This window comes from Genypterus blacodes, unplaced genomic scaffold (assembly GCF_046128005.1).
Source record: "Genypterus blacodes isolate CSIRO-AG114 ecotype Tasmania unplaced genomic scaffold, CSIRO-AGI_Gbla_v1 ptg000115l_1, whole genome shotgun sequence".
Classification (NCBI taxonomy): domain Eukaryota; kingdom Metazoa; phylum Chordata; class Actinopteri; order Ophidiiformes; family Ophidiidae; genus Genypterus; species Genypterus blacodes.
In genome coordinates, this window is record NW_027466919.1 from 37,501 (window position 1) to 50,000 (window position 12,500).

A 12,500-nucleotide genomic window follows, 5' to 3' on the forward strand; every position below is an offset into this window, starting at 1 on the left:
GAGAGAGGGAGAGAGAGACATGGGGACAGATAGACACCATAACAACACACATGCTGGGCAGAGCTGAGTCGTCTTCAGTCTCATTGACCCAGAAATCAACTTATGGCTGTAACTTCATTTTTTTTGTTTATATATCTTTTAATCTTTATCTTCTTTCTTTCTATTCTTTGCTTTATCGTCTTCCTCTTAATGTTCCACTGGTCCAAAGTTACTTCAAGGACGGGTAATAATTTTCCACTGTACGCTATCGCCGTGGCAATGAGGATGCACAGCCCGTACCAGCAGGGGGCGCGCGTCTGTGTGTTGGCTTATCTGTCCGTCTGTCTGCCTGGTGTTTCTCTGCAGTCTGACAGGCAGACGCTTGGTCACGAGGTGAACAAGGCGACCGATCCTCGATCTTTACATCAGAAGCAACATTGTTAATGGTTCACAACTGATTCAACACTTTTTTTAAACATCAGATACATTATTATTGTTTACATCAGAATCAAAAACAAAACCTGTTAACTTTGTTAAGGTTTACATTGAAACGGCGTAGAAGTTGTTTCGCTTAAGCGACAGGAAACAGTGCAATGCTTTTCCTTCATTTTAAACCCCGCCCCCTTTTCCAAAAACAATAGAATAGTAAAAATCGACTGTAGTCTACAGTTAAGTTTCTACTCATATTTACAGCCTGCAAAGTGCCGACACGCCAAACAACCCAGACCAGGGCAGGAAGCGGTTTCCCAGCTAACGGCTAACCTAGCATCGGTAAATGAACGGATTCCCTTTATTTTACAACACTTTTGGTTTTGGTATTGGTTATTGATATTGACAAGCGTGTCATCATGAGGTATTGACAACAAATCGCATGAGTGTTAGTGCTAAAGTTCCTGTTCTCAGCCTTTCTGTTCCATTTGCTTGTTGAATTGGAATTTACTAATTTGATTTCCTGTACTGAGCCATTTACATCATTTCAAAATGAGTATACTTTTGTTAGCAAGCTATGGTATCAAGCAAACAGCTTGTTGTTCAACACTAACAATGATTTATGTATGCTTGTGAGACATGCAAGACATCTTGATTACGTCACAGGTCTCCCTCGTATCTCCGTAATGGTAGAACGGATACGACTGAGAGGGGCCAAGAACATGGAAAGGACGTCCAAATATTGTATGCTAGTCTTTAAAGAATCTCAGTTACAAAGTATAAGACCCCTGGGATTGTAAGGCTCTCCTGTGCAAAGTGGTGCCACCAAGTCTCTGCCCATGGTGACCATCGGTACCTTAGGAGCAGTTAAATGTAAGTATTTGTAAATACTATATTTACCATCGAATATGTACAAAATACTCAAGGTTGACAAAGACTGATGAAAGATGCAGAAACCCACTTCATTTAGCGATGCTAGGAGAACGCAGGAAAGGTAGCCTGGACCTGTTAGCCTGGAAAAGCAACTTCAAAAAATGAACCTGCTTGTTTGTGTCTGGTGAAGTAAAGAACCTACAGTTAAGTCAGAGACAATAGCTATTGGTTTGCTCATGAAGACTTCCTTCCATGGTCTAGACTGTGCCGGGCTTTGAGCGGCCTTTGTTCTTCCAGGTAGACTAGCTTAAGTCGCGGAAAATACGCTGAAAGGGGCGGTGCGCAGCAAAAGAGCTAAATTCCCATGAATGATAAGTGTTAGCTTCTGTAAAAATTGTGCTGCAAACTAATTTGATGCAAACCACTACATTACTGCAAGCGTTCATTCCTGCACAAGCTCGCTCAAACAAACTTAGGCAGCAGGCACCGTTTGAGTAAATCCAACCATATTAAGCATTAGCAAAGACGCTCCAGACGTACGCTGCTGAACTTACTCATGACGTAAACAGCTTCAAAGCGTGTTTTTGCAGAAGCTAGCATAACTTTTTACAGTGTTCAAACCTTAAGCTTGGTGCCAGTGAAGAGACAAATGCATACAAAGTCATCACTAAGAAAGATTCTTATTCGCTTTAAAACAACATCAAGGATTTTTTTTGGCTCTCTTCAGCTCGACAATGACGTGGATAATATTTGCTGTTTTTACGAAAAATCCATTGGCTAGAAAATCCTTTATAGGTCAGACTGCAAACAGGAAGTTTCAGATAGAAAGATTTCCCTTTGGCAAAACAGGGGTAAACCTCCACTCCAAGGCCTTCACATGAAAACAGCTACTCTAATGAGAGCCACAGATTGTGCTGAGTTTGGCAATTACCCACATTTTTGTATGACGATTAGTGTGATTAGCTTGTCTCAAAACTGAGCAACACGTAGTTGTTGTGAGTGATGCGGATGGCGTGTTGCGAAGTGGTGAAGCGGGAGCTGAGCCTGAAAGCAAAGCTTTGAATTTTTTTGAGCTACGTTCGGACTCTTTCCTGTGGTCCTGAACTCGGTATTGGTATTGAATATTGAACTTGGTATTGACCAAAAGTGGAGAGTTGTGGATTCAGGTGGGTGAGATGAGTTTCCTCTGCAGGGAGTTGGGACTCTGAGGGACATGCTGAGGAGCTTTTGGGCCATGGAAACATTTGCTAAATTCATCTGGAGGGAGCTTGGACTGATAGCGCCGCTCCTTTGCATTGAAAGGAGTCAGCTGAGGTGATTCAGGATCCAAATCATGATGCCTTCTGGGCGACCCCCTGTGAAGATGTTCTAAGCATCTCTAATGAGGATGAGGCAACGGGGCAGACCCAGAATATGATGGAGGGATTATACACTATATACCATCAACTGAGGGAACACCACCCCCAGGGAGAGCAACATCTTGACCATTTCACTGAGCTCGCTCCACGACCTGAACCCAGAACAATAGATGTTTGACTAGATCTTACTATCCCAGCCATCTTACTACAATGTATAAATAAATCAATCAATCTGCAAGATTTCAGTGAATCACATTTGGGGGTTGCCAGACTCAGACAATCCAGGGCTCTGCTCAAAGCTCATGTCTCACAGGGTTCCAAACCTCTGTGACAAGAGCGATTGTTGCCAAGTTTCAATGGATCACAACTAGCCCAGGCTACTTCATTTACAGATGCCATTTAAAATATCATTATATTACACATCAAGTAAAAAACACAACGTCAGCAGGAAAATTCTGGCCAATTCATTTACACATGCAGCACGGCGCCCTTGGCTTACAAATTGTGGACTTTTAGAAGGCTGACATATACAGTAAGTTTGTATAAGACGAAATCTAGTAGAATAACAGTCTGAAATGTAAACCTCTGGCTGAGCTTCAAGAATGAAAGAGTGGCCTCCGGGTAAAGGAGAGGCTCTGTCACTAATCACCCTACAGGGAAAGCACTCTCTGTAAATTCACTCTGTGCATGGGTTGTTCCTAGGATTGAATAATTTGACAGCTCATTGGTTGATTATTGAGTTATTATTCTAATGGTTATATTCTTCATATTGATCACTACAACTACTTTACTGTCTAGCCCAGTATTGATTAAGTGTTTCAAAGAAGCCTGAAGTAGGTATGAATCATATTAGAAAGTGTTCGTTCCCTTCCAAACTCATCCGGCCCGACCGCCATCGCATTAAGCCCACAGAGATCTGGAGAAGTTTCAGTCCAAATGGCGGTAAGGAAGGACACGCAACAAAGCCGCACTCCATCTTTGTTCCTTCATTGGTTGTCAGCGGGAGGCTCTTAGATTCATGCTCGTATCTCTGTGTCCGTAGATGTTAAGATAAGTCAAAGCCCTACAGTGGGTCTCCCCTCGCAGTTGATGCTATAATTCTCTGAAATCGAGCAACATTTAACCAAGATTATGAGGTGAACCTGTTTGCTTGCATGTGTGTTGAGGCAAAACTGCTCCGACATCACTGTTGTGGGTTTTGACGGTGGTCGATTTCAATTGGTCCTTGTTGAAAAGCCTGAATATGATACTTAAGTCCCTTCTCCAAGCTTTAAGAAGTGAGAAAAAGCTTAAGTATATTTAGTATGTTCACTATTGCAATTATTCATTATTCAAATTGCTTTCTAACAGATTTCCATCAGATCTCTGTGAGCTATCAAGAAGAACATCTATCTATGTGTAACAACATCTATCACAATCGATTGCAAATAACTTTAACAGTCTCTTCTCAGGATGAAAATGATAAGTTTGCAAAGCTTACATGAAGCATTAAGCAGATAAGATTACGGTTGTTCATTCAAGCACTTGGCCTTGAATAAAAAAATCATGTAAAGCCGAATTTGCAGCTTCTTTTAAGACGTTCAGAGTAAGACCATCATGTGGACAGGCTGCCTACATATGAAAGCAGCATCAGATCGTTTCCCCCAGGGTTCAGGTGAGTCTGGATGCTTGGCCTGACACATGTGTGCATTCTTCTCAAGCAAATCCTTCACATCGCAGTTGGTGTGGTATTAAATATTGATGGTGTCAAAGCATTAGGGAATACAAATCCCCTAGAAATAGAACCCGGAACACCAATCTTTGTAAAGATTTATAAGTCAAGGGTGAGGGATTAGTGGCTGTTTCTTACAAAGCCCTTGAGGATTTTGATTGGTCCACAGACCAGCCGGGGGAGGGGGGGGGGGGGGGGGAGAGGGAGGGCGCAGAAAGCACGCAAAGGTAATAAGCAAAGCTGCTGAGCAGATGCTTGAACCAGCGGGAGCGCAGCATGTAGGTGGGATAAACACTGACAGAAGCAGATTTAAGAAACGGACAACCGATGAGGTTTCACAGAGGGCGGCGGTGTCTAAGTGTCTACGTCTATTGCATTGTTATGATTGACACATGATGTGGTAATGCCATTGGTGAAATCCCAGGAACCATAAGTCCACAGTTGAAAAACAAACAAACTACAAAATATTATCGCAGTAATTTATGCAATGATAATAGTTTCTCTAACAGTTTCAAACGGTAGAGCGGCCGTCGCGTCTCCTCAGACACAGCCTCATTAAAGGTAAAAGCACACTAACCCCTTCTTGATTCAAACTAGACCTTAAATCATTTACATCTATAAAACAAACAGCAAGAGAGCTCATTCCAGAGCACATGACCTAACCGAGACATTCAGAAAGAAAAGAATGGAGCTGTGATGAACCTTCAGCTTTCTCTATTTACACTTCTATCCTCAGTGATGTTTCAAAACCTTTTGCTTCATTGAACGTGCCCTCCTGCACAAGAGTCCACTCAGCATTTCTACAGGCTGGGACAGCGAGCGGCCAAAGAGACCTCCAACACCAACGCAGAGTCCGTCTCACGCAGCAACAGCAAAATGAGACAGTGTGTTTTTTTTTCACAGTACTCGACCATCTTCTCACACAAACCACAGTTGATTTTCATTTACATCTGGTTTCTGATTGTGTTTTCCCGATCATCTGGTCACGCGTACACGTACAAATACGAAAGCAGTATTGATAAAGTTACTTCATCTCTTTGTTCCTGTGTGGGTTGAGTCGGGTGGATACAGGACTTCAAGCTGTGAAGGTGTGTGAGTTTGTTTGGACTCGAGGTAGCACTCCACAATTTGCTGAACTGCACTTTGAGTCTGTATTTAACCAGGGAGACGCGATGTTTAGTGTATTAAACAGCATTTAGGAGATGGCTTAATGGACGGATTGGGATTTTCTTTTTTCTTCGTTTTCGCTTCATCTCCGTCTTCTGAGCTGTGTCTCTGGCTCCTAAGCTGGTCTTAGTACTTCCATGCATCTGTACCTTCCATTAATTCTAAGTTGTTGGATTCCTTCATCTATTCATTCATCCATCATTCAATCTGTTGTTTAAAGGGAGGGAGTGATCGATCAATGAGCCAGCCGTGATTTTCAGATCCAACCATTCATCCATCGCCCCTCGGCTTCTTCCTCCGTGTTCTCCTCCTGTTCCATCCTCGCCTCCATCGCCTCCTTAGAAGCCCCTGATGTGGCAGTAGGCCTCCAGAGAGGAGAAGAGGATGTAGAGGAGCCACAGGCTGAAGAACAGCATGGTGGTCAGGACTTTGGCAGTCCTCGGCCCGCCCAGCTCGCCGCCAATCTCCGGCCGCCGTCGGTACATCAGTGTGCTAACGCTGATGAAGGCGAAGATGGTGAAGAGCGTAACGGAGAAGGCCAGCGTGCCGGGATCCACCCGGAACTCATCCCCGTTGCTCTGGTGGTAGATGGCGGCGATGGACCAAGCCACCTGTCAAGACACAATCAAATAGACGTGAGAGCAGCAACGACACAAAGGGTTGACTTGATTACAGGCGACGCGTTTGACCCTCAGTCACATCTTTGAGACACGAGGCAGCAGCAACATCCAATTAGCAACAAACTATAACAATTACATAGGAGATCAAATAATGTCAACAATCATAAATCAATGGAGCTGAATGAACACTCACCCCGATGCCCAGGAAAACATTGACAGCGTTGGAGCCGGTCACGTTACCGATAGATGCGTCGGCATACTGATCCTGGGTGGCAGCTACCTTACTGGCAAAGGTGTCTGAGGGAGGGGGGGAGAGAGAGAGAGGGGAGAGAGAGAGAGGGAGAGAGAGAGGGTGATCACATTTATGTTATCTGTGTGTGTATGTATGCATGTATGTGAGTATGTGTGTGTGTGTGTATGTATGCATGTATGTGAGTGTGTGTGTGTGTGTATATGTGTGTGTATATATCTATGCATGGATGTGAGTATGGGTGTGTGTGTGTATGTATGCATGTATGTGAGTGTGTGTGTGTGTGTATATGTGTGTGTATATATCTATGCATGGATGTGAGTATGGGTGTGTGTGTGTATGTATGCATGTATGTGAGTGTGTGTGTGTGTATATGTGTGTGTATATATCTATGCATGGATGTGAGTATGTGTGTGTGTGTGTATGTAGGCATGTATGTGAGTGTGTGTGTGTGTGTATATGTGTGTGTATATATCTATGCATGGATGTGAGTATGTGTGTGTGTGTGTATGTAGGCATGTATGTGAGTGTGTGTGTGTGTGTATATGTGTGTGTATATATCTATGCATGGATGTGAGTATGGGTGTGTGTGTGTATGTATGCATGTATGTGAGTGTGTGTGTTTGTATGTGTGTGCATGTATCTCCATCAGCGTGGCCTCAGTCGGCTGCTTTGCCCGGAGCCTTAATCGTGTTCCAACAAAGCAGGAAGTGTATTTCAGATGACATTTTGTATGAAAGGTGACGCCCACCAATACCAAAGAAACTCATTGATTTCACTGCTCTGACCTTTTCAAAGAATTATGCACATTTCAGCTCCTAACAGGGAAAACAACCTCGTGACCTTCTGCTTTCTGCAACCATCAGACATCTGACTGCTCTGCCCTCTGAGTACAACACTGATCACCTGCATGATAACAGGCCTACATGGCCTAGCCTAGATAACAGGCTCCAGACTCTGGGAGGCTCCTGCTGCTCCTTCCTGCTTCTGCTCCTCATACTTCCTCCATCCAGCTTCATGGTTGTTGACAGTAAAAATCAACAGTAGCCAGGGAATGAAGCCTGGTCTCCTCCACACATCGGAAAGTCAACTGTAGATACACGCCATAACCAGGAGGCGGAGTCTCAGATGTACAAACTCAATGGAGGGATTTGGATGGAGCGACAGTAGAAGAAGAAGCGTAACCAACCTCTGAAAGTGAGGAAACTTAACAAACAAGAATGCTACAGTTGTTGTCAGAAATCGTTTGTTTGTCTGAAGAGCATTCGTTTTAAGACGACGTGGTTCCATGGATCCATTCTACAGCCTACAGGTCTACAAGAGCTTCAGAAGAATCAGGTTTTTGCTTCAATAGTTAAACCAAAGCACAGCAGCAGACCCTTTCTAATGTTGCATACTGTTGTTAAATTGTGTGAGTGTGTTCAGACTGAGAGGCTTCATTTAGAAACATCAACCTTTCATCCTCTCACGCTGCCTCAGCCACATTTGGTTCTCCGTCTATAATCCAAATTGGTTACAGCGACGGGTTCATCTTTGCCAAACTGCGGCCCCACAGGGATGATCAACACCGAGACCAACAGAGCGGCGCCAAGCTAAACAATAGGCTGCTTACTGGAACAAACAAACAGCAAGCAGCCTCATGTCAGCTGGCACTCGCTTCTCTTTCACATTTTCTGGCCATCCTCTCTTCTTCACTGAGCTCTGCTGCTTTCTTCTGCTGCCAAATGAAAGAGAGGGGGAGAGAGGGAGAGGGAGAGAGAGAGAGAGAGAGAGAGAGAGAGAGAGAGAGAGAGAGAGAGAGAGCACAGGGATTCAAACAGAGATGTGAATGAAGGAAAGAGGTGGAATGATTTTCTCAAAATGGCAGCCAAGCTGGCACCAGGGAAGAGGATGAAAGAGTGAAAGAGGAATGATGGAGGAGAGAGAGGGAGAGAGAGAGAGTGAGAGAGCAAGAGAGGGGGGGAGAGAGAGAGAGCTAGAGAGAGAGAGAGAGAGAGCAAGAGAGGGGGGAAGAGAGAGAGAGGCAATAGGCCGAGCAGACAGCACTGCAAAGATAAATATCCCCACACACCTTACAGCTTCAAGGACATCTCTGCTGCTGGGCTTAAATGAGTCTCTCTCTCTCTCTCTGTGTGTGTGTGTGTGTGTGTGTGTGTGTGTAGACACAGGGACTCGGGTCAATGATGCCACCTGGGTCCAATCTGATGCCCCGACTCCTCCAGCTGGCAAAGGCGTGTGTGTGTGTCAATTTGGTTTGGAGTGCTTGTGTGCCTGATTGAGTGGGTGAGTGTGTGTGTGTGAGTGTCTGTGTATGTGTGTGTGTGTCTGTGAGTGTGTGTGTGAGTGTGTGTCTGAGCTTGCAGAAGTGCATGTAAGTAACAGGTTCCATTCGCAGCTCCTTCTGTGAGAGAGCGTCTCCTTGGAGACTCTTCTGCCCTTTTCCTCTTCCTCTCTGTCAATCAACCTCTCCCTCCCCCTCCCCCTCCTCCTCTGCTTCCTCCATCTCTTTCCTCTCTCTCAACTTGCATTTTTCTTCTCCTCCTCATCTTTTGACGTCGCTTGGTCTGAGTTATGTCTTTTAGAATTTTATGTTGCTGCAATTCAAAGCCGTAATTCGATTAAAAATCTATTTCTAGTAAAAGTACGGATCCCTCAGCCTCTCTGCTTTGGACCTGAACCTGTGTTTGAATGGAGAAGACACCAGCTCAGAATCAGAACAAGACCTTTCCTCTCATTGCTCTCATGGGACCCGTATTTGCCAAACGTCTCTAAACGCTTCTCTGCCGATCATCCGACATCTTCAAATTACAAGTTAAGTTTAAGTCTGCTTAAGTCCTGAATGCCAGCAGCACATTAGTGTGAGGGTTAGGGGGAACTTTGCCGTCTGACTCCTCCCACATGGTGATTACACAGACACACACACAGACACACACTTTGTTCTTTAGAATGTTGTTTGTTTACAGCGTATCATCAGTTTGCTGTGTTTCTGGCAGTAAACAATAAAAACAAACCATTTTATAAAAACCCATCTGTTTTTGCAAAGCAGCTGTTGGTGTGTTGAGATGAGCACACACACACACACACACACACACACACACACTCACTTACTGTCCCTTTAAATGAGGCACTGACCTGCAACACTGACTTCCTGTCTTATCTCACCTTCGTCCTGCTGAGACACACACTGTGTTTGCAGCACAACAGGAAATAATAATACATACATACTTGTGCTGTGATACGGATCAAAAGCTCCTCTGGCTTTCTTATTCTCTGGTATGCGTGTGTGTGCGCGGCTGTGTGTGTGCGTGTGTGTGTGTGTGTGTGTGTGTGTGTGTGCTGGTCCAGCTCACAGTGATAAATGAGGTTAATCATTGTGGTGTCGCAGCACAGGCTGGCTTTTATTAACTGTAATAGACACAGAGCTGGAGGTTTGTTTCTTTGTCTGTGTGTGTGAGGCAGAGCCACAGGAGGCTCCGTTAATAAGGCTGAAACACACTCGGTGGCTCCACACACTGTATGTACCTGTGTGTGTGCGCCCACAGAAACACACACACACACACACAGGGATGATTCTGTGTTTATGAGCCTCCAAAGCATGCAGAGCTATGAGTGTGATACATGACAGTGACCATCTGAGCCTAACATGACAGAGGGCCCTATGCTAATAACACACAGGAGAGGGAGAGTAGACGTGTGTGTGTGTGTGTGTGTGTGTGTGTGTGTAAGCATAAGAATCTAATGTCAAGCCTTAATGTCATACATCCCTTCTGTTTGGGTGAACAGAAAATGTTAACTACCCGCCCGAGTGTTCATGTGTGTGTGTGTGTGTGTGTGTGTGAGAGCACAGAGCCAGGAGACTGAGCCAAGGTTAAAACATATTTAGCGGGGCGGCGGTCGTATGTGATTCCTCTTGTTTAGTGATGATCCATGCTGCTGTCTGCAGACCACAGAAGCAGACACAGAGCCACACAGTGGGCGGGCTGTGGGGCTGTGAGGCTGTGAGGGTGTGTGTGTCTGTGTGTCTGCGTGAGCTCTGCTGTGGCTTTTATCAAGCTTCCTCCAGCAGGGGGCAGCAGCTCTCATGTCCAGGAGTGACTTTGACTGTGGGGAAGGTCAGTAACTACCCCCCCCTCCCTATCCCTTCCACTCAGTGGGCAGTCTAGGTGACGGCCTTTTGGTCGTTTCAGGGAACCTGGAAGTCCCCTTAATCCTCCACTTTCCCTGTTTTCAGCAGGCATTTATATTTCAGACCCATCTAAAAATAATGATCAGACAGCCAGCGTGAGGCCGGAGGCTGAAGCGTCTCAAAGCTTCAGTTCTGCTAGAAAAGTGGACGCTGCTTTAATACAAAACCAAGGTAAAGTTCCTGAAGATGCTCCTGCTGTGTGAGGGCTCTGATTACAACCACAAAAGAAGAAGAAGAAGAGTTCATTCTTATCATCCGTTTGCAGAGTTTCCACCTGCTTCTGTCCTCTTTGTGTGAGTTTGTCTTGGCTGTGGCTGTGAGACAGGTGGACAACTTTCTTGCAGGTAAACAAAGATGAAAGCGAGCAGGGAACAGAAGAATATAAGACACATCTGTCCCAAACTGAGACCTCTAAATGTCACATCCATGTCCCCGTGGAGGGACGTTAGGATGATTGAGTCAGAGGCAGCCACGGATCAATATCAGAGCTCACACACACACACACACACACATACATGCATGTATACACACATACACACTCACCTGGTACAGAAGTGCCCAATGCCACAAACACGACTGCTGTGACCGAGTCCTTCAGGCCCACGGTGCAGCCGAAGCTGGAGGCCAGGTCCCCTACAAGGACATACCATCATCATCATCATCATCATCACCATCATCATCACCATCACCAAAATACTCCATATTACTACAGACATAAACACAACACTATAATATTATTATCAAGGAGAAAGATCAAAACGTTCCAAAAGAAAAGAAAAAAAGTCAAAAAGATAAAGATTAAAAATATTATAATTTTTTTGGAAATATCAATAAAATCTAAACATAATTTTTCACTTATTGGCTTTAAAAACCTTTTATAGCGTAAAAAACAATAAAACTGTTTTTTAAAGTAAGAATTGCCATGTGCTTTATCGGGTGTGAAGGGTCAGGCGGAGGTTCAGGCTGAGGTACCTATGACGGCGGTGAGCAGGCCGATCATGCAGATGGAGACGACGAAGCAGGCCCAGCCGTTCCAGTAGTCTGTGGGCGGCACGAAGGCGAACAGAACCTTCCAGAACACGGTGAGGAAGTGCATGACGTAGTCGAAACACGACGGCAGCTTCTCCTCGCCGCACTCGTCGTCGTCATCATCCTCGCCTTGGGGGGAAAGAAGACGGAGGGGCGAGTCAGAGACGAAGAGGGCAATAAGGTGTCAACACAACAAAGAGGAAGAGTTTTAATTTACTCCTCACTGGAGTTACTGCAGTGTGGAAACATGGAGCCCATCTGGGGGATTTACACTCTCACACACATACACACACACACCGTCCACGGATGGAGCGGCAACTTACACATGAAGGATTCTATGTGCCAGTGTCAAAAGCCTTAGTTGCCATAGAAACCCCACAAAGTACTTTGGAAAAGCCTGTGTAGGACACAATTCTGACTTCCTCCTGAACTCAGCTAAGCCCTGTGAGACAGGCAGGGAAGAAAGGAGCTCAGAGTGACCCGAGGCACCAGGAGGTCCCTACGGGCCCAAAGGGAAGAGTCAGCCCCCCCATCTGTCTCCATCAGACAAAACATAACAAAACCCTGACTGACCGGCAGGTGTGTGTGTGGACAGCAGCCGTCTCACACACACACCTTCATGAACACAAAACAACTTCACTCAATAAAACAGCTCCACACACACACACACACACACACACACACACTTGGCGGTCTCCTGCATGGCTGATGCTCTGGCTGTCGCTCTGATCCATAAATGTGAAGTGAATGAATAATCAGACTCAGTTCTGTTTGACTGCAGCTCAAACCAACACAACAACAACAAACGTCTGTACCTTCACCTTCAGGCTCTAACCTCTGTCTTACATAAGGTTTGCTCTCATTTACACAGATTAACACGTGCACTCTCCTGTGTGTG

At 45.2% G+C, this 12,500-nt stretch overlaps 1 protein-coding gene across 1 annotated transcript in view; it reads right to left on the reverse strand.

The window, feature by feature from the left end:
- Positions 1–12,500, reverse strand: part of slc8a1b (solute carrier family 8 member 1b) — an 88,573-nt gene that overhangs the window by 1,479 nt on the left and 74,594 nt on the right. Inside the window, exons 8-11 of the mRNA XM_076161815.1 lie at positions 11,546–11,731; positions 11,117–11,206; positions 6,331–6,434; positions 1–6,128 (exon numbers count right to left, since the gene is read on the reverse strand). The exon at positions 1–6,128 is cut by the window's left edge and continues 1,479 nt beyond it. Coding sequence (XP_076017930.1) covers positions 5,856–6,128; positions 6,331–6,434; positions 11,117–11,206; positions 11,546–11,731 — 653 coding nt within the window. The 3' untranslated portion in view covers positions 1–5,855. The remainder of the gene's footprint in view (positions 6,129–6,330; positions 6,435–11,116; positions 11,207–11,545; positions 11,732–12,500) is intronic.